General features: G+C 43.2%; 2 protein-coding genes across 2 annotated transcripts in view; one reads left to right on the top strand and one right to left on the bottom strand.

The window, feature by feature from the left end:
• The window catches only part of RAD54L2 (RAD54 like 2), an 87,030-nt gene that overhangs the window by 41,738 nt on the left and 21,407 nt on the right, over nucleotides 1-23,885 (bottom strand). The gene's annotated exons all lie outside the window — the stretch shown is intronic.
• Nucleotides 3,049-23,885, top strand: part of RASSF1 (Ras association domain family member 1) — a 28,287-nt gene continuing 7,450 nt past the window's right edge. The window contains exons 1-2 of the mRNA XM_075831961.1: nucleotides 3,049-3,843; nucleotides 19,192-19,316. Coding sequence (XP_075688076.1) covers nucleotides 3,522-3,843; nucleotides 19,192-19,316 — 447 coding nt within the window. The 5' untranslated portion in view covers nucleotides 3,049-3,521. The remainder of the gene's footprint in view (nucleotides 3,844-19,191; nucleotides 19,317-23,885) is intronic.

Below are 23,885 nucleotides of genomic sequence, written 5' to 3' on the forward strand. Positions count from 1 at the left end.
TATATATATACACACACACTACCGTTCACAAGTTTAGGGTCACTTAGAAATGTCCTTATTTTTGCAAGAAAAGCCCAGTTTTTTTCAATGAAGATAACATGAAATGAATCAGAAATCCCCTCTATACATTGTTAATGTGGTAAATGACTAATCTAGCTGCAAACGTCTGGTTTTAATGCAATATCTACATAGGTGTATAGAGGCCCATTTCCAGCAACCGTCACTCCAGTGCTCTAATGGTACATTGTGTTTGCTAAATGTGTTAGAAGGCTAATGGATGATTAGAAAACACTTGAAAACCCTTGTGCAATTATGTTAGCACCGCTGTAAACAGTTTTGCTGTTTAGAGGAGCTATAAAACTGACCTTCCTTTGAGCTAGTTGAGAATCTGGAGCATTACATTTGTGGGTTCGATTAAACTCTCCAAATGGCTAGAAAAAGAGAGCTTTCATGTGAAACTCGACAGTCTATTCTTGTTCTTAGAAATGAAGGCTATTCCATGCGAGAAATTGCCAAGAAACTGAAGATTTCCTACAACGGTGTGTACTACTCCCTTCAGAGGACAGCACACACAGGCTCTAACCAGAGTAGAAAGAGAAGTGGGAGGCCCCGCTGCACAACTGAGCAACAAGACAAGTACATTAGAGTCTCTAGTGTGAGAAATAGACGCCTCACAGGTCCACAACTGGCAGCAAAGTCTGAAGGAGAAAATCATTATTTCTAACCTTGTCAATGTCTGGACTGTATTTTCTAGTCATTTTGCAACTCATTTGATAAATATAAGTGGGAGTTTTCATGGAAAACACAAAATTGTTTGGGTGACCCCAAACTTTTGAACGGTAGTGTATGTATATCAGTGCTGCGCCATCCCCCCTCCGGACACTGACCGCTCTGCAGATTGGCACGCAGGAGGACGCCCCCACGCGTGACCGCCGCAGCTTCTGCTATAGAAAATAGGAATAAGCCAATAAATTTGGCGTCCGTTTTTACCTCCATATTTTCCATTGTATCTGCGCCATTTTCAGTCGCGCTCAGCTGGATAGAGAAGCGCCAGGTTGTGTGTCCTTGTCTGTGACTCTAAAGGGTTTGTTTAAAAAAAGTAACCGGAGACTAAGCACTTGTGAAACTACCACTCCCAGCATGCAGGGTCAGGGAATGCTGGGCCTTGTAGTTTCTCAACAGCTGCAGAGCGCCGGTGTAGAAGCTTAGAGACGTCATTCTGTGAGACCTGATAAGAAATGCTGCCGAGGTATCGAGGTCCCAGCGAACGCCTCATTGTGGCTTCCTGCCGGCGTAGAGTCAGGCGCGCGATGATAGGATGTGGCGGCAGCGGGCGACACGGAATCTACACATCACACCCAGAACCCATGATCAGCCGAGCCTTGTCTTATCAGAGTGACGCCAAGAGAAACCCAGTCCTTCAGTTACAGAGATTCCCCTTTAATACTCTGTGCATATCGATACCCAGCTTTCCCTGACTCCTGAACGTCACCTCTGCATAGTTGAGCCGTGTTCCCTCACTCTCCTCTTTATTGCTGTATAAGCAGGTAGATATCTGAGTCCGCTGGGTGACAAGCCCTTGTGATGAGCTGTAATGACGGCCATATTGCTCATCACACAGCTTTCCCAGGATCAGATATAACTACAAGATCACGCCTCAGTGATTCCTGATATTCTTGGGATTTATTTTCAATTAGAGGGAATAGTCTGTTAACTAAAGAGGAAACATTCAGGAAGAAAGACGTCCAAATTTGCCTGACAGCAGGTTTTGGGGCGATGAGCGCTGTGACCCCCAGTAATTATCTGTGGACGCCGCCCTCCCGAGATAAAGTGACAGGAAGTTCAGTTCAAAGGCAAAGAAAGATGACTGATGAAATCCCAGAGGGGCGGCCGCAGGGAGAATGGGGGGCACTTCCTGATATTCATGGATAGTGGGGGTTGTGATGAATGGCAGGATGACGCGTCACAGACCAGGGGAATGTCAGGACCTACACCAACCCCCCCGCCAGCTCCTGCCACCCTCTACACCGGACCCTGCCACCCACACACCAGCCCCTGCCACCCGCTACACCAGCCCCTGCCACCCGCTACATCAGCCCCTGCCACCCGCACACCAGCCCCTGCCACCCGTTACACCAGCTCCTGCCACCCCCCAGCCCCTGCCACCCGCTACACTAACCCCTGCCGCCCCCCACACCAGCCCCTGCCACCCCCCACACCAGCCCCTGCCACCCGCCACACCAGCCCCTGCCACCCGCTACATCAGCCCCTGCCACCCGCTACATCAGCCCCTGCCACCCGCACACCAGCCCCTGCCGCCCGCTACACCAGCCCCTGCCGCCCGCTACACTAGCCCCTGCCGCCCTCCACACCAGCCCCTGCCACCCCCCACACCAGCCCCTGCCACCCGCTACACCAGCCCCTGCCACCCTCCACCCCTGCCACCCGCTACACCAGCCCCTGCCAGCCCCTGCCACCCATTACACTCAGCCCCTGCCACCCTCCACACCAGCCCCTGCCACCCGCTACACTCAGCCCCCATGTTGGATCCCTCTCCGTATCTCAGCCCCCACGTTGGATCCCTCTCCGTATCTCAGCCCTCATGTTGGATCCCTCTGTATCTCAGCCCCCATGTTGGATCCCTCTCCGTATCTCAGCCCCCACGTTGGATCCCTCTCCGTATCTCAGTCCCCACGTTGGATCCCTCTCTGTATCTCAGCCCCCACGTTGGATCCCTCTCCGTATCTCAGCCCCCATGTTGGATCCCTCTGTATCTCAGCCCCCATGTTGGATCCCTCTCCGTATCTCAGCCCCCACATTGGTGACCCGGTTCCTGCCGCCTGGGGCGCCGCTGCTGCTTGTTCATCTCTTTTCAGCATTTTTCTCTTCATTCTCGTGCCGCCGCCGCCCTGACAATCCGGATCTTCATGAATCTTTTTTTGTTTTGCTATTTTGTATGAAAACTCAAGATTTTGTGAAGCAGCGGCCGAGATCCCCTCCCCCCCCCCAGTGAATTGTCTGAATTGTCCGGCCGCTGGCGCCGTCCTCTGCTCCAATTCTGCTCTTCTTTGTCCTGACTTTGCAGGATCTTTGGGGACTTCTCAGGAATCACCGGGTTCCCGCTTGATTCCCCCGGTTCCCCCGCAGCTGCTCCCTTAACCCCTTCTCTGCCAGCTCAGATTACAGACTGATCTTCACTCCATCACCAGACGGCGGTGACCAGGACATGAATTCCAGGAGACCCCACAAACTCCACCACCTCCGCCCCAACGCAGGACCTCAGGGACCCACATAAAGATTTCTTCCCCTCGATGATGAGAAATTCAAACTACAAGAAAGTAAAGAAGGAGAGACGGAAGAATGTGACCGAGGGGAGGGGGGAAGGAAGCCAGAACTGAGAGACGGGCGAGGAGAGGAGGGACCTCCGCCCAGAAGACAGACCCAGCAAAAAGTCCTGAGCGTCAGAGGTCACGGTCACTCCTGACCCTGGGGACCTCACGCATCACCCCAAGGCTTATGGGATGTCCTCGCAGGAGACGTCTTATGAGATGATTGAACTGAAGACCTTGAGTCCATGTGATGGGCTGGATCTGACCAAGAACCCTAAAGGAGGTCACCGCCTGGAGAGGACGAATGCAGTGAGGATCCCCCCGGGCAGAGCGCCCCTCATTCTACAGCGGAGCCTGCGGCTGAGGGTCGTGTCAGGACAGGATGAGGCTCTGCCACCGGGAAAAGCAGGGAAGGGCCATTACTTCCAGCCCACGTCCCACACGCAGCACACCTGGTGCGACCTCTGCGGGGACTTCATCTGGGGCATCTACAGGAAGAGCCTGCGCTGCGCCAGTGAGTACAAAGCTCTCCGCCGCTGCACCGTTACTACACGTGGGGGAGGGGCTTCACGGTATCAAAGCCGTTCCCAGACGTAGCACCGGCTCCAGCTGCAACATTAAAACGAAAACACCTCATAAGAAAGTCTAATGAGAACCGCCGCGTCTCCGGTCGCAGCTCTCACCACATCACATGGGGAAAAAAGTCACGGGAGGCGTTCACATCACATAAAAATAAACGCATACGACCGTCACATGACCTCACGACTATCGCACGGCTCAACCAGGCAACTCTGACAAAACGAAACGCGCCGGATAAGTGACGTAATGTAACCTAGGAAATCTACGCTGGTCATGTGCGCCGTATTTATGAAACGTGCGCCAATTTGAATTTAGTTCTGCCGCACAGAATACTGCAGGACATGAATGATGGCCATGACGGGGCACGAGGAAGAGAAGTGTCGCTAGTGCGCCCAGAGCTGCGCCAATTGTCTTATTTTGCGGCCACCGTCTTGATAAATTTGGCGCAATTTAAGCATCTGATTCTCTCTTAGTAAAGTGGCGTTCGTACGGCGCCATTAATACACGTGTCCCATTATAATCCTGTAGCGGTTGAGCAGTCGCCTCCGACATTCTACGACAACGACCGTTCACTGCGCGGTAATTAATGGTTTTATTTTGTCATTTAATGCTGAGGGTTTAAATCTTTTTACGGAAAGTTCTGTTTTCTAACAATTTACAATATTCCAAAATTCAAATCCACTTAAAAAGTTGTCACTATTCTGCTGTTACGTCATGTGTAATACTCCAGTCACATCCAGAGCTGCAGTTCCAATTATGCTCTTACATCATGTGTTATCCTCCATTCACACCCGGAGCTACAGTCACAATTCTGAGTGATTGTGACTGCAGCTCTGGATGTGACTGGAGTCTATGACATAATGTACAGCAGAATTGTGACTGCAGCTCTGGATGTGACTGGAGTATAAAATATAATATAATACTCATTCACCAGCTGGCAGGATCTTAGACAAACCACTATAAAGGATGAACAGACAAAAAAATGAAAAAATCCAACATATCTTAAATCTTTTTATAGAACCTGTGTTAGTAGAGTGGGGGTCCCCCATATATGACCCTCACCTATTAACCAGAGTGGAGAGCGGCTATAAAGGGCGCCTTTCTGGAGCCCCGGCATGTTGTATACAACACAGACATTGATTTCAATGAGAATTATGTAATGCTCCATTTCCCCTGTGGAGGCGCTGCAGGGAGAACACTCAGATTACAGCTGATCGCTGGGGGTCCCAGCCGCAGGACATCATATGACTTCTATTCAGGGGACCCTTCTAACAAAAAGGGAAGAAATAAACCGTTAGATCACATCCAAGGGCAAGCAGCTGTGGGTGGCCTGCAATGGATGATAACAGGGAACAATAGAGATACAGTAGGTGTAGTGTCCTGTCTTATGTAGTCGATCTGGCGCCATCCTCAGGACAATTATAGAACTGATACTTTATGAAGTCTATTTTGCGGTAATAAAGCGGCTTTCAGACCCCGGGAGGCCGCGGCGCAAGAGGACGATTTATCAAAACTGGTACAGAGGAAAAATGGCGCAGCCGCCCACAGCAACCAATCAAATCGCTTATTTAATTTTCAAAAGGACCTATGAAAAAGGAGTGCTAGAATCTGATTGGTTGCTACCGGTGACCGCTCCACATTTCCCTCGCACCAGTTGTAATAAGTCTCTCGTTCAATCAACCCCTTCCCGCACAAGGACATAAATGTACGTCATATTGTATGTGGGGGGGGGGGGGGGGGGGGGAGTATGGCCCGGACCCGTGAGATTCGCCCGCTCCTACGCTGCCGGTGTCCTGGCTCCAACAGCCGGGATCGGAGATAACTCTGATCCCAGCCTTTTAACTACTTAGATGCCGCAGCACCTTAAACATAGGCGAAAAAAACCCTCTGTCATCCCACTGCCCCCCATGCAATCGCGGGGTGGCGATGGGTTGTCATGGCAGCCAGGCTCCTAATGAAGGTCATCCAGTCTGCCATGTTAGTCCTATAAGGTCCTGCCAGAGTCCGGGCTTTTCCCACAGGGGAGGAAATAAATGTAGAATTGCTGGGGCCCCACCGATCACTAAAAAGGGGGTCTCGACCCCTCAATCCTCCTCACTATACAATTGCAGTGAGGAGGATTTTGACTGGAGCGGCGGTTGTGCGTGGGCGCTGCTACTCTGGCCTGACGGAGGCCGCCGGGCGCAGACTTCACGGAATACGGAGAGACAAAACTCAAGCAAAAAAACCATATGAATGTGTTATCGCCGTCATCGTATTGACCCGCAGGATAACGTAATTGTCATTTTTACCACACGGTGAACGCCGGAATCAAAACCCAAAAAACATCGGGGGGAATCGCTGCTTTATTTTCTCATTCCACCGCACAAAATAATTTATAAAAGATTTTCAGGACATTATCTAACACATTAAAACGACACCTGCTCCGCAAACACAAATGTCGACAGAAAAATAAAAGTTCTGGCTCTTGGGAGGCAAAACTAAAAATGGCCGGATCCTTAAAGGGGAAGGTGATAAATATCTGATCGTGCCGCTGCTTGGCCGCCATTCATTTCTATGGGGCTCCCAGGAACGGCAGGGTCAGCCTGTTCTTGGGATTGGCGGGGGTACCAGCGACCGGACCCCACCGATCAGATATTGATCGTCTCTCCCGTGGATAAGTGATAATGATTAGGAGAAAACCCAGATGTTCACACACAGTTTTTTGACACGGAAACCGCCGAATGATTTCAATGGGAGACGGGGCATTTTTTTTCCGGGAAAAAGAAGCGTCGTGCTCTTTCATCAGGCGTTTCCGTCTCTGACCTCGCATTGACATCAGTGGGAGGCAGAGAAAGCGGTTTTCGCCTGCGGCACTTCCTGAAGGAATTTTGAGGCCGATTTTTCAGCCTGCAAAAAATTCTGTGTGAACAGGGCCTAAGGTTATGTTCACATGGAGTGTTCGGAGGCGAATTTCAGGGCGTTTACGCCTCGAAAAACGCCTGAAAAAACGGAGGCAGAACGCCTGCAAACATCTGCGCATTGATTTCAATGGGAAATCCAGCGTTCTGTTCCGACGGGGCGTTTTTTTACGCCTCATTTTAAAAAAAAACAGCACGTAAAAAGATGCCCGCGAAAAAGAAGTGCGTGTCACTTCTTGGGACGTTTTTGGAGCCGTTTTTCATTGACTCCATAGAAAAACAGCTACAAAAATGGCCGTAAAAAACGCAGCGAAAATCGCGAGTGACTTAAAAAAATGTCTAAATATCAGGAGCCGATTTCCCTTGACGCTCCACCGCATTTTCAGACGCTTTTTAGTGAGCGCGTGAACAGAGCCAAAGGGTTTAAAGGGGAGGGAGGTCCGCCGCTGGTTACATGCTGTGATGTCATGACACTGGTGGGGTCCAGGAGCAGGGCCACCCCCGCCGCTCTCCGCACCAATACCCCCAACAGCCCTGGTCGGACATCCTTGTATCGCAGCCTTGACTCAGTGGCGCAGTTTACGTACACGTGACGCATCGCCATTAACTTCAATAATGTGTCAGACAAAACGCTGTGTCGCAGATCCAAAGTTACAGAAATGTCTGCTGCGGCCCCTTCATTCTAGGAGTCAGTGGGGGCCCCGCTCATAGACCCCCTTCTATAATACGCACATGTAACGGAATTGCTCCGTATTTTCTGTCTGTAATTGCGGATGGAAAATACGCAGCAGAATAACGGAGCAGCAGAGATCTAACAAACGTCTTCCACGCGCTCTGTAAAGTTTCTGAGCAGAAATTGACCCGCGTGCGTATTCTTCGGACCGTAGCACGTCCGTCCTGCTGCGGAAAGTGACTGAATTGCTGCGTTTTTCAGAGGAGACGTCGCCATCCCCCAACACTGAGAAAAACGCCGCCAAATCCGCACCATTTTCTGCCGTCAAAAACACATGAGATGGTGCCGTTTTTCCACAGCGGAATTTCTGCTAGTTTCTGCGGAATTGGTGCAAACATTTTCTGCAGCAATTCCGTTACGTGTGGACGAGCCCGTAATGTGGCGGCTTTTTCCCGTAGTGGATTTTGCACAGATTTCGCCCCATGCATTGCAAGGATGAAATCCATCTGATTGTGGCCTAAAGGTGGCGTTCCCCTTTAAGAGTGACATCATGACGATTTGTGGGCGTTTCCTTTTCCTCTTTCCATAACGCAGAAAACCTTGAAGAAATCTATAAAGTCAAGATTCTGTTTTTCAGCAGGAAACGGAGGCAAAAAAAAAACCCACGTGTCACCGCAGCATCGACGATCGTCCTGTGCAGAGGATCATAGGGGGGAATATGATGTGTATAGATGTCACACCTGACGCATTTATTGCAGCTATTTGGTGCATATTCCACACCGAGAACAATTCACAGCAGGATGCAGAGTTATAATGCAGCGTGTAACACATGCTACAACTTCAGATTCACAGCGGACAAATATGCTACATGTGAATTCACCCGTACGAGGAGTCCTGACAGTTTCTAATAGTTTATTAAATTGTTAATTTCTCTGCATTTGCAAGATCTCTGTTTGCTGTCAGTAAATGATAAAATGCTTGTTTACATCCAGAGACTGAAAACCTGTTCAAATCCATTAGTTCTCACAGCTGAGGGTTTGTTACCACTGTATCTAATCCTATCACGTGTGATACTGTCTGCTGAGCTGTATCTAATCCTATCATGTGTGATACTGTCTGGTGAGCTGTGTGTCTAATCCTATCATGTGTGATACTGTCTGCTGAGCTGTGTATCTAATCCTATCATGTGTGATACTGTCTGCTGAGCTGTGTGTCTAATCCTATCATGTGTGATACTGTCTGCTGAGCTGTGTATCTAATCCTATCATGTGTGATACTGTCTGCTGCGCGGTGTATCTAATCCTATCATGCGTGATACTGTCTGCTGAGCCGTGTATCTAATCCTATCATGTGTGATACTGTCTGCTGCGCTGTGTATCTAATCCTATCATGTGTGATACTGCCTGCTGAGCTGTGTATCTAATCCTATCATGTGTGATACTGTCTGCTGAGCTGTGTATCTAATGCTATCATGTGTGATACTGTCTGCTGAGCCGTGTATCTAATCCTATCATGTGTGATACTGCCTGCTGAGCTGTGTATCTAATCCTATCATGTGTGATACTGTCTGCTGAGCTGTGTATCTAATGCTATCATGTGTGATACTGTCTGCTGAGCCGTGTATCTAATCCTATCATGTGTGATACTGTCTGCTGAGCCGTGTATCTAATCCTATCATGTGTGATACTGTCTGCTGAGCTGTGTATCTAATCCTATCATGTGTGATACTGTCTGCTGCGCGGTGTATCTAATCCTATCATGCGTGATACTGTCTGCTGAGCCGTGTATCTAATCCTATCATGTGTGATACTGTCTGCTGCGCGGTGTATCTAATCCTATAATGTGTGATACTGTCAGAGAATCTGATATTAGGCTGGGTTCACACGAGCACATTGCGTCCGTAAAGGACGGAACGTATTTCGGCCGCAAGTCCCGGACCGAACACACTGCAGGGAGCCGGGCTCCTAGTATAATAGTTATTTATGACGCTAGGAGTCCCTGCCTCGCTGTGGGACTTATTTGCATGTGTTCTGAAATAAGTGGCGATCAGAAAAAAGGCAAAACAGACATTTATTACCATGACTGTATGTACATGTATGATGGTGTATATAGATGTGTATGTATGATGGTGTATACAGCTGTGTATGTATGATGGTGTATATAGATGTGTATGTATGATGGTGTATATAGATGTGTATGTATGATGGTGTATATATGATGGTGTATATAGATGTGTATGTATGATGGTGTATACAGATGTGTATGTATGATGGTGTATACAGATGTGTATGTATGATGGTGTATGTATGATGGTGTATATAGAGGTGTATTTATAATGGTGTATACAGATGTGTATGTATGATGGTGTATATAGATGTGTATGTATGATGGTGTATACAGATGTGTATGTATGATGGTGTATATAGATGTGTATGTATGATGGTGTATATAGATGTGTTTGTATGATGGTGTATACAGATGTGTATGTATGATGGTGTATACAGATGTGTATGTATGATGGTGTATATAGAGGTGTATTTATAATGGTGTATACAGATGTGTATGTATGATGGTGTATATAGATGTGTATGTATGATGGTGTTTATAGATGTGTATGTATGATGGTGTATATAGATGTGTATGTATGATGGTGTATATAGATGTGTATGTATGATGGTGTATACAGATGTGTATGTATGATGGTGTATACAGCTGTGTATGTATGATGGTGTATACAGCTGTGTATGTATGATGGTGTATACAGCTGTGTATGTATGATGGTGTATATAGATGTGTATGTATCATGGTGTGTATAGATGTGTATGTATGATGGTATATACAGATGTGTATGTATGATGGTGTATATAGATGTGTATGTATGATGGTGTATAAAGCTGTGTATGTATGATGGTGTATACAGCTGTGTATGTATGATGGTGTATATAGATGTGTATACCGCTGTGTATGTATGATGGTGTATACAGATCTGTATGTATGATGGAGTATATAGATGTGTATGTATGATGGTGTATATAGATGTGTATACAGCTGTGCATGTATGATGGTGTATATAGATGTGTATGCATGATGGTGTATATAGATGTGTATGCATGATGGTGTATATAGATGTGTATACCGCTGTGTATGTATGATAGTGTATACAGATGTGTATGTATGATGGTGTATATAGATGTGTATGTATGATGGTGTATACAGCTGTGTATGTATGATGGTGTATACAGCTGTGTATGTATAATGGTGTATACAGCTGTGTATGTATGATGGTGTATACAGATGTGTATGTATGATGGAGTATACAGATGTGTATGTATGATGGTGTATATAGATGTGTATGTATGATGGTGTATATAGATGTGTATGTATGATGGTGTATATAGATGTGTATGTATGATGGTGTATACAGATGTGTATATATGATGGTGTATATATATGTGTATGTATGATGGTGTATACAGATGTGTATGTATGATGGTGTATACAGATGTGTATGTATGATAGTGTATATAGATGTGTATGTATGATGGTGTATATAGATGTGTATGTATGATGGTGTATATAGATGTGTATACAGCTGTGCATGTATGATGGTGTATACAGCTGTGCATGTATGATGGTGTATATAGATGTGTATGTATGATGGTGTATACAGATGTGTATGTATGATGGTGTATACAGCTGTGTATGTATGATGGTGTATATAGATGTGTATGTATGATGGTGTATATAGATATGTATGATGGTTTATACAGCTGTGTATGTATGATGGTGTATATAGATGTGTATGTATGATGGTGTATATAGATGTGTATGTATGATGGTGTATATAGATGTGTATACAGCTGTGCATGTATGATGGTGTATATAGATGTGTATGTATGATGGTGTATACAGCTGTGTATGTATGATGGTGTATAAAGCTGTGTATGTATGATGGTGTATACAGCTGTGTATGTATGATGGTGTATATAGATGTGTATACCGCTGTGTATGTATGATGGTGTATACAGATCTGTATGTATGATGGAGTATATAGATGTGTATGTATGATGGTGTATATAGATGTGTATTTATGATGGTGTATATAGATGTGTATGCATGATGGTGTATATAGATGTGTATGCATGATGGTGTATATAGATGTGTATACCGCTGTGTATGTATGATAGTGTATACAGATGTGTATGTATGATGGTGTATATAGATGTGTATGTATGATGGTGTATATAGATGTGTATGTATGATGGTGTATACAGCTGTGTATGTATAATGGTGTATACAGCTGTGTATGTATGATGGTGTATACAGATGTGTATGTATGATGGAGTATACAGATGTGTATGTATGATGGTGTATATAGATGTGTATGTATGATGGTGTATATAGATGTGTATGTATGATGGTGTATATAGATGTGTATGTATGATGGTGTATACAGATGTGTATATATGATGGTGTATATAGATGTGTATGTATGATGGTGTATACAGATGTGTATGTATGATGGTGTATACAGATGTGTATGTATGATAGTGTATATAGATGTGTATGTATGATGGTGTATATAGATGTGTATGTATGATGGTGTATACAGATGTGTATGTATGATGGTGTATACAGCTGTGTATGTATGATGGTGTATACAGATGTGTATGTATGATGGTGTATATAGATGTGTATGTATGATGGTGTATATAGATGTGTATGTATGATGGTGTATACAGCTGTGTATGTATGATGGTGTATATAGATGTGTATGTATGATGGTGTATATAGATGTGTATGTATGATGGTGTATATATGATGGTGTATATAGATGTGTATGTATGATGGTGTATACAGATGTGTATGTATGATGGTGTATACAGATGTGTATGTATGATGGTGTATGTATGATGGTGTATATAGAGGTGTATTTATAATGGTGTATACAGATGTGTATGTATGATGGTGTATATAGATGTGTATGTATGATGGTGTATACAGATGTGTATGTATGATGGTGTATATAGATGTGTATGTATGATGGTGTATATAGATGTGTTTGTATGATGGTGTATACAGATGTGTATGTATGATGGTGTATACAGATGTGTATGTATGATGGTGTATATAGAGGTGTATTTATAATGGTGTATACAGATGTGTATGTATGATGGTGTATATAGATGTGTATGTATGATGGTGTTTATAGATGTGTATGTATGATGGTGTATATAGATGTGTATGTATGATGGTGTATATAGATGTGTATGTATGATGATGTGTATGTATGATGGTGTATATAGATGTGTATGTATGATGGTGTATATAGATGTGTATGTATGATGGTGTATACAGATGTGTATGTATGATGGTGTATACAGCTGTGTATGTATGATGGTGTATACAGCTGTGTATGTATGATGGTGTATACAGCTGTGTATGTATGATGGTGTATATAGATGTGTATGTATCATGGTGTGTATAGATGTGTATGTATGATGGTATATACAGATGTGTATGTATGATGGTGTATATAGATGTGTATGTATGATGGTGTATAAAGCTGTGTATGTATGATGGTGTATACAGCTGTGTATGTATGATGGTGTATATAGATGTGTATACCGCTGTGTATGTATGATGGTGTATACAGATCTGTATGTATGATGGAGTATATAGATGTGTATGTATGATGGTGTATATAGATGTGTATACAGCTGTGCATGTATGATGGTGTATATAGATGTGTATGCATGATGGTGTATATAGATGTGTATGCATGATGGTGTATATAGATGTGTATACCGCTGTGTATGTATGATAGTGTATACAGATGTGTATGTATGATGGTGTATATAGATGTGTATGTATGATGGTGTATATAGATGTGTATGTATGATGGTGTATACAGCTGTGTATGTATGATGGTGTATACAGCTGTGTATGTATAATGGTGTATACAGCTGTGTATGTATGATGGTGTATACAGATGTGTATGTATGATGGAGTATACAGATGTGTATGTATGATGGTGTATATAGATGTGTATGTATGATGGTGTATATAGATGTGTATGTATGATGGTGTATATAGATGTGTATGTATGATGGTGTATACAGATGTGTATATATGATGGTGTATATATATGTGTATGTATGATGGTGTATACAGATGTGTATGTATGATGGTGTATACAGATGTGTATGTATGATAGTGTATATAGATGTGTATGTATGATGGTGTATATAGATGTGTATGTATGATGGTGTATATAGATGTGTATACAGCTGTGCATGTATGATGGTGTATACAGCTGTGCATGTATGATGGTGTATATAGATGTGTATGTATGATGGTGTATACAGATGTGTATGTATGATGGTGTATACAGCTGTGTATGTATGATGGTGTATATAGATGTGTATGTATGATGGTGTATATAGATATGTATGATGGTTTATACAGCTGTGTATGTATGATGGTGTATATAGATGTGTATGTATGATGGTGTATATAGATGTGTATGTATGATGGTGTATATAGATGTGTATACAGCTGTGCATGTATGATGGTGTATATAGATGTGTATGTATGATGGTGTATACAGCTGTGTATGTATGATGGTGTATAAAGCTGTGTATGTATGATGGTGTATACAGCTGTGTATGTATGATGGTGTATATAGATGTGTATACCGCTGTGTATGTATGATGGTGTATACAGATCTGTATGTATGATGGAGTATATAGATGTGTATGTATGATGGTGTATATAGATGTGTATTTATGATGGTGTATATAGATGTGTATGCATGATGGTGTATATAGATGTGTATGCATGATGGTGTATATAGATGTGTATACCGCTGTGTATGTATGATAGTGTATACAGATGTGTATGTATGATGGTGTATATAGATGTGTATGTATGATGGTGTATATAGATGTGTATGTATGATGGTGTATACAGCTGTGTATGTATAATGGTGTATACAGCTGTGTATGTATGATGGTGTATACAGATGTGTATGTATGATGGAGTATACAGATGTGTATGTATGATGGTGTATATAGATGTGTATGTATGATGGTGTATATAGATGTGTATGTATGATGGTGTATATAGATGTGTATGTATGATGGTGTATACAGATGTGTATATATGATGGTGTATATAGATGTGTATGTATGATGGTGTATACAGATGTGTATGTATGATGGTGTATACAGATGTGTATGTATGATAGTGTATATAGATGTGTATACAGCTGTGCATGTATGATGGTGTATATAGATGTGTATGTATGATGGTGTATACAGATGTGTATGTATGATGGTGTATATAGATGTGTATGTATGATGGTGTATACAGCTGTGTATGTATGATGGTGTATATAGATGTGTATGTATGATGGTGTATATAGATGTGTATGTATGATGGTTTATACAGCTGTGTATGTATGATGGTGTATATAGATGTGTATGTATGATGGTGTATATAGATGTGTATGTATGATGGTGTATATAGATGTGTATGTATGATGGTGTATTTAGATGTGTATGTATGATGGTGTATTTAGATGTGTATACAGCTGTGCATGTATGATGGTGTATATAGATGTGTATGTATGATGGTGTATACAGATGTGTATATAGATGTGTATGTATGATGGTGTATACAGATGTGTATGTATGATGGTGTATACAGATGTGTATGTATGATGATGTATATAGATGTGTATGTATGATGGTGTATACAGCTGTGTATGTATGATGGTGTATGTATGATGGTGTGTATATAGATGTGTATGTATGATGGTGTATATAGATGTGTATGCATGATGGTGTATATAGATGTGTATGTATGATGGTGTATATAGATGCGTATACCGCTGTGTATGTATGATGGTGTATACAGATGTGTATGTATGATGGTGTATACAGATGTGTATGTATGATGGTGTATATAGATGTGTATGTATGATGGTGTATATAGATGTGTATGTATGATGGTGTATACAGCTGTGTATGTATGATGGTGTATACAGCTGTGTATGTATAATGGTGTAAACAGCTGTGTATGTATGATGGTGTATACAGATGTGTATGTATGATGGAGTATATAGATGTGTATGTATGATGGTGTATATAGATGTGTATGTATGATGGTGTATATAGATGTGTATACAGCTGTGCATGTATGATGGTGTATATAGATGTGTATGTATGATGGTGTATACAGATGTGTATGTATGATGGTGTATATAGATGTGTATAGATGTGTATGTATGATGGTGTATACAGATTTGTATGTATGATGGTGTATACAGATGTGTATGTATGATGGTGTATACAGATGTGTATGTATGATGACGTATACAGATGTGTATGTATGATGGTGTATATATATGTGTATGTATGATGGTGTATACAGCTGTGTATATATGATGGTGTATATAGATGTGTATGTATGATGGTGTGTATATAGATGTGTATGTATGATGGTGTATATAGATAGATGTGTATGCATGATGGTGTATATAGATAGATGTGTATGTATGATGGTGTATATAGATGTGTATGCATGATGGTGTATGTATGATGGTGTATATAGATGTGTATACCGCTGTGTATGTATGATGGTGTATACAGCTGTGTATGTATGATGGTGTATATAGTTGTGTATGTATGATGGTGTATACAGATGTGTATGTATGATGGTGTATATAGATGTGTATGTATGATGGTGTATATAGATGTGTATGTATGATGGTGTATACAGATGTGTATGTATGATGGTGTATACAGATGTGTATGTATGATGGTGTATATAGATGTGTATGTATGATGGTGTATATAGATGTGTATACCGCTGTGTATGTATGATGGTGTATACAGATGTGTATGTATGATGGTGTATACAGATGTGTATGTATGATGGTGTATACAGCTGTGTATGTATGATGGTGTATACAGCTGTGTATGTATGATGGTGTATACAGATGTGTATGTATGATGGTGTATACAGATGTGTATGTATGATGGTGTATATAGATGTTTATGTATGATGGTGTATACAGCTGTGTATGTATGATGGTAAATATAGATGTTTATGTATGATGGTGTATACAGATGTGTATGTATGATGGTGTATATAGATGTTTATGTATGATGGTGTATACAGATGTGTATGTATGATGGTGTATATAGAGGTGTATTTATAATGGTGTATACAGATGTGTATGTATGATGGTGTATACAGCTGTGTACGGATGATGGTGTATACAGCTGTGTATGTATGATGGTGTATACATATGTGTATGTATGATGGTGTATACAGATGTGTATGTATGATGGTGTATACAGATGTGTATGTATGATGGTGTATATAGATGTTTATGTATGATGGTGTATACAGCTGTGTATGTATGATGGTGTATACAGATGTGTATGTATGATGGTGTATACAGCTGTGTATGTATGATGGTGTATACAGCTGTGTATGTATGATGGAGTATACAGATGTGTATGTATGATGGTGTATATAGATGTGTATGTATGATGGTGTATATAGAGGTGTATTTATAATGGTGTATACAGATGTGTATGTATGATGGTGTATACAGATGTGTATGTATGATGGTGTATACAGCTGTGTATGTATGATGGTGTATACAGCTGTGTATGTATGATGGAGTATACAGATGTGTATGTATGATGGTGTATATAGATGTGTATGTATGATGGTGTATATAGAGGTGTATTTATAATGGTGTATACAGATGTGTATGTATGATGGTGTATACAGATGTGTATGTATGATGGTGTATACAGATGTGTATGTATGATGGTGTATACAGATGTGTATGTATGATGGTGTATATAGATGTTTATGTATGATGGTGTATACAGCTGTGTATGTATGATGGTAAATATAGATGTTTATGTATGATGGTGTATACAGATGTGTATGTATGATGGTGTATATAGATGTTTATGTATGATGGTGTATACAGATGTGTATGTATGATGGTGTATATAGAGGTGTATTTATAATGGTGTATACAGATGTGTATGTATGATGGTGTATACAGCTGTGTACGGATGATGGTGTATACAGCTGTGTATGTATGATGGTGTATACATATGTGTATGTATGATGGTGTATACAGATGTGTATGTATGATGGTGTATACAGATGTGTATGTATGATGGTGTATATAGATGTTTATGTATGATGGTGTATACAGCTGTGTATGTATGATGGTGTATACAGATGTGTATGTATGATGGTGTATACAGCTGTGTATGTATGATGGTGTATACAGCTGTGTATGTATGATGGAGTATACAGATGTGTATGTATGATGGTGTATATAGATGTGTATGTATGATGGTGTATATAGAGGTGTATTTATAATGGTGTATACAGATGTGTATGTATGATGGTGTATACAGATGTGTATGTATGATGTATACAGCTGTGTATGTATGATGGTGTATACAGCTGTGTATGTATGATGGAGTATACAGATGTGTATGTATGATGGTGTATATAGATGTGTATGTATGATGGTGTATATAGAGGTGTATTTATAATGGTGTATACAGATGTGTATGTATGATGGTGTATACAGATGTGTATGTATGATGGTGTATACAGCTGTGTATGTATGATGGTGTATACAGCTGTGTATGTATGATGGTGTATACAGCTGTGTATGTGGGGCAGGGTCTTTTAATCCGTCTGTCTCATGATTCACCAAGTCTGTGAGGGTACGTGCACACACAAATTAAAAAAAATCTCAAAATACGGAGCTGATTTCAAGGGATAACCGCTCCTGATTTTCAGAAGTTTTTTCATCAAAGTCGCTTTTTTTTACAGCCGTTTTTGGAGCGTTTTTTCTATAGAGTCTATGAAAAACGGCTCCAAAAATGGCTGAAGAAGTGACCTTCTATTTCACGGCCATAAAAAACGCCACGACGGAACAGAACGAAGTTTTTCCCATTGAAATCAATGGGCAGGTGTTTGGAGGCGTTCTGCTTCCGATTTGTCAGCCGTTTTTTGGGATGTTTATGGCGTGAAAAACAGCTGAAAACACCGTGTGAACATAGCCTGACACTGTTTCTTCACGATCTCCCGGGGCAGATTACTGGCGCGCTCATATTCTAATCTTATTGGGCGTCTTTGTCTCTTCCGATAAATGACCCAATGACCGGACATTTTATAGTCGCGACGAGGTCCCATGTCACAATCCCATTCACGCACTGGCCTTGATTCGCGGTTTAGTCGGGGGATTTTTTTTAATAAGAATCCAGCGATAAAAAAAGACGTTTAAAAAAAAAATAAGATGAAGTCATTGGGGTTTTCAAGATTTTCTAAAAATATTTTCTAAACTGCAATGAAATCTTTATCCACCATGAACGTCCCCAGTGACCGGTGCAGCCGGAGTGCGTAACAAAGCCGAGACGCGTCTGGTCCTGGAGGATTCCGCTGCATTGGATGTAGAACTTATCAGGGCGAGTTACCCGGCTGGACATTCCTCTGTGCTGCTCACTTCCACCTACCAGCAGCATCCTGACAACCTAGCGCCATCTGGTGGCTACTGATCAAAGTGCATAACATCACTGGACATTGGTGTCTTCTGTGCATGTGTTGGGGGTGTCGGACCCTCACTATTCACCTGTATCACCTTTGTGTCTCATAGATTGCAGCTTCACGTGTCACTACCGGTGCCGAGCCCTCATCCGGTTGGACTGCAGCAGAGGAGAAGATGGCGACAGTGACAGCGACTTATCACAAGACACGGCCTGGGAGAAAGACACTAATGTGGTAAGATGATCTATAAAAGTGACCCGTCAGCCACTGCCCTATTACCCAGGGGGCAGCGCCCATCAAATACTAACCCAGAGGACACTGCGGAGCTTCATGGCCACGTCCTCTTTAGTGGCGTCCTAAGAAAATAAACAAAAATGTACCCCAACCCGACAAATGCTGCAGTAAGGAGTAGGACATTTCTCATACGCATATAACCTATGTGGGCAAAAGTATGTGCACCCCTGACGTCCCCCCTGTATGAGACCGCTGGACTTCCCATTCTATAACCATGGGGATAATATGGAGATGTTCCCCCTTTTGGCCCCGCTCTTCTGGGAAGACTTTACACAAGATTTTGGGGTGTTTGTGGGAAGTTGTGCCCATTTATGAGGTCAGACACTGATGTTGGAGGAGAGGGTCTGGCTCACAACCACCGTTCCAATTCATCCCATGATGTTATATGGGGTTGAAGTCCAGTTTTTGTGCAGCCACTCAAGTTCCTCCACAACAAACTCCTCACCTCATGTCTTTATGGAGCTCTATCTAGCAGATAGTATTAACACTTACAGGTGACCGGGGCAGATCTAGTAGATAATAATAATAACACAGGTGACCGGGGCAGATCTAGTAGATAATAATAATAACACAGGTGACTGGGGCAGATCTAGTAGATAATAATAACACTTACAGGTGACCGGGTCAGATCTAGTAGATAATAATAACACAGGTGAACGGAGCAGATCTAGAAGATAATAATAACAACACTTACAGATGACTGGAGCAGATCTAGCAGATAATAATATCACTTACAGGTGACCGGGTCAGAACTAGTAGATAATAATCACACTTACAGATGACTGGAGCAGATCTAGTAAATAATAATATCACTTACAGGTGATCGGGGCAGATCTAGCAGATAATAATAACACTTACAGGTGACCAGGGCAGATCTAGCAGAGCAGAAATTTCATGTACTGTCTTGGGGTAAAGGTGGCATCCTAAGGGCTTATTCAGACGAACGTATAATACGTCCGTGCTACACACGTGATTTTCACGCGCCCCGCCCGGACCTATGTTAGTCTATGGGGCCGTGCAGACTGTCAGTGATTTTCATGCAGCGTGTGTCTGTCCGCTGCGTAAAACTCACGACATGTCCGATATTTGTGCGTTTTCCGCACATCACGCACCCATTGAAGTCAATGGGTGCGTGAAAATCACGCGCAGCACACGGACGCACTTCCCTGGGACGAGCGTGATTCGCGCAACAGCAGTAAAAACTATGAATGAAAACAGAAAAGCACCACGTGCTACAAACATACAAACAGAGTGTCATAATGATGGCGGCTGCGCGAAAATCACACAAACATGCATCATACGGGGCTGACACACGGAGCTGTCATGTACCTTTTGCGCTCGCAAAACGCAGCGTTTTCGTGTGAATCCGGCCTAACACTGAGATCTTCAGTACAGTCCATACTACTGGCAATGTTTGTGTCTGGAGGTCGCACGGCTGTGTGCCTGATTTTATGCTCCTGTTTACAACACCTGAACTCAATAATCACTTTCGGCCATGTATTGTGTATTTGGTTTCAAAAAGGTAATTTTCCCATCAAAATTAGTTTTGATTTTCGGATGTTTCATTGCGGTAAATCTGCGCTGCTCCGCCGTTATGTGTTCTGCAGCTTTAGGCCTAATGCACACGACTGGAGCCGCAAAACCTCGGATCCGTTGTGGTCCACTTGTCGGGAAAAAACCCTCCGCAGCGCATCCGTGTGTGATCAGATACACCAAAAAAAAATGATGTCACCAGTTTGTCGAGCCGCAAATCTGGACCGTAAAATGACTTGTTCTGCGTTTTTGAGGCCTGGATTCGCGGTCCCCACGCGGATCTGTAAACATTACGGTCGTGTGCACGGCTCCTTAGAAATGAATGGATAGCGCACAAACAAAAAAAACGACGGTCTTGTGCATAAGGCCTCAGACTAGACTTTGTGTTTCAATTTAGATTTTTCCTGATCTCTGCTTGCTGTTAGTGAATGGGAATATTTATTGTTTACAGCCAGAGACTGAACTCCTGTGATGTCCAACTGACACAGATGCAGGGCTCGTTTATCAGAGCTCTCTCCAACCCATCCGTTTGCATTCCAGACCAAGAATGTCTCCATTCACTGACAGAAAGCAGAGATCTTGAAAATGAGGGTTTGGATTTTACAAAGCAAAATGTGCCAAAATTTGGGAACCAATTGAACCAAAAAATGGTGTACACGGCGTTCACCAAATGTATTATGAGTTTTAGATGCTTTTTACACCTTCCACGACAGTTCTGAAAAGGGGCGTGGCTAAGGAGACGTAAAATGCGCCAAATTTATTCATGACATGCACCATTCTCCTGTCGCTCCGGTGAAGGACCTGCGGGTGTAAGTGATGTCACAGCGTGATCTCGCGAGATCACGCTGTGCTGTTAATAAAGCTGGGCATGAATGAGGAGAAGTGATGCTGATTGGTCGGCGTCCTACTCCTTTTCTATACAACGCCCACCTGGTGAAACTAAAAACAACGCCCAGTTGGGCATTTAGAAAAAATGAGCATAAATGTAAAAACGATCAGAACTTGGTCAATAATAAAAGTTTTTTAAAAACAACATCAAAGCGTTCATTAGATCGGGACGTAGGAAACTGGTGACCGCCTCTTTAAAGGAACACTCCATGAAAAGCTGATACACTGTTATACCTAGTGCAGGACCTGAGGGGGCGGAGCATGACACAGAGATTGATAGATAGGAGTCATGCTCCGCCCCCAGGCCCTGCACTAGGTATAACAGCGTATCATCTTATCCCGGAGAGTTCTTCTAATATTTCTGGTCTCTATTCGCTGCATTAGGTGGAATGTAAAATTGTGTCCCCCGCCTCCTTAAAGGGGAATACCCGCATTAAACCTCCGCACTTATAATAGTATCTGACGTACATCTAGTCCATGCTCCTCCACCGCTGCTCAGGACTCGCAGCTCCTGTAAATCCGGTTCTTAGCGCGTCCATTCTATGTAGGGAGATAAGCGGCCGCTGGACTCGTCGGTTGCTGCTTATCAGTGAAGTTACTTCTTCAGTCCCATCATCCGACATCGAGAGAATCAATCACGTAAACCCGTCACTAATATAAACCATCACCGGACAGCGGAGATCACATGACTGCGCGTACAATTCTAGCTCCCCGCAGCATCTGTTACGTTTTAGTGACACAGAAATTCGTTTTCTGACATTTATGTTCATTTTGTTTCGTTCACGCGTTTTACATTTATAAATGGCGGCTCATGTGTAACAATGGAGGATTCTGTGTCCCGGAGGCGCCAGCCGCTGCGTCCCTGACGTTTTCCTCTTGATTTTCTCCATTGACTTCACATTTTGGGGTCGTATTTGCTTCTTTTTATAATATTAATATAAAGCAGTTTTCGTCGGCGCCGTATGACCATAAAAAACCGCGTCTGCGTCCCGTAAAGCTGAGCAATGGCCGCGGATTGTGTCACATGTCTAATTTTACAGCACAGGAGGGGGAGGGGGGTGACCCTGGAGGGAACTATTAAGAGCAGGATGTTCCCACATCTGGCAGGAGACCCCCCACCCCTCAGGATATGTGGTCATGTGACCCGGAGTCGCTGCCAACATTAATCTAAGCACAAAGAGCGGAGATTACAGAACAAGAGCGAGAACGGCCGTAACTGCTCCGGGGCCAATCACGCGGTGAGCTGCAATTAGGACTGTATTGAAAAACCGCATCCGAAAACCGCACTTTACTGCGATTTAGTGCGTTTATTGATGTGGTAGCGTCTTTTTTTTTTTCTACCTCAACCGCATCGAAAAACACATTAAATCACGGTAAAAACCCATGCGTTTCTCGGCTGCATTTTTTATCGACGTGTGAATGGACCCCAAGGCCTCCTGCACACACACGTATTTTTGCGGCCACAATTCACCCGCAAATCTGCGGGTGAATTGCGGCCCCATTCATTCCTATGGGCCCATGTACACGACCGTGGTTTCCACAGTCCATGCATTGCCCCGGAGCCTGGACCGCAAAAAGATCGGACATGTCTTATTACGGCCGCGTTTTGCGGTCCAGGCTCATAGGAAATGATGCACGCGGCCATGTGCGGGTGACACTCCGCGGCCGTCCGACCTGAAAATCAAAGGCCGTGCACATCACTACGGTCGTGTGCATGAGGCCTCACCGGGAGGGACCTAGGAGCGGGACAGCCTGAATTTCCTGCATCATGAATAGAACATCAGGACCGCAGTGAGGACTGACACACAGGCAGAGCCACTGAACAGAACATCAGGACCGCAGTGAGGACTGACACACAGGCAGAGCCACTGAATAGAACATCAGGACCGCAGTGAGGACTGACACACAGGCAGAGCCACTGAACAGAACATCAGGACCGCAGTGAGGACTGACACACAGGCAGAGCCACTGAACAGAACATCAGGACCGCAGTGAGGACTGACACACAGGCAGAGCCACTGAACAGAACATCAGGACCGCAGTGAGGACTGACACACAGGCAGAGCCACTGAATAGAACATCAGGACC

This window comes from Rhinoderma darwinii, chromosome 7, assembly GCF_050947455.1.
Source record: "Rhinoderma darwinii isolate aRhiDar2 chromosome 7, aRhiDar2.hap1, whole genome shotgun sequence".
Lineage (NCBI taxonomy): Eukaryota > Metazoa > Chordata > Amphibia > Anura > Rhinodermatidae > Rhinoderma > Rhinoderma darwinii.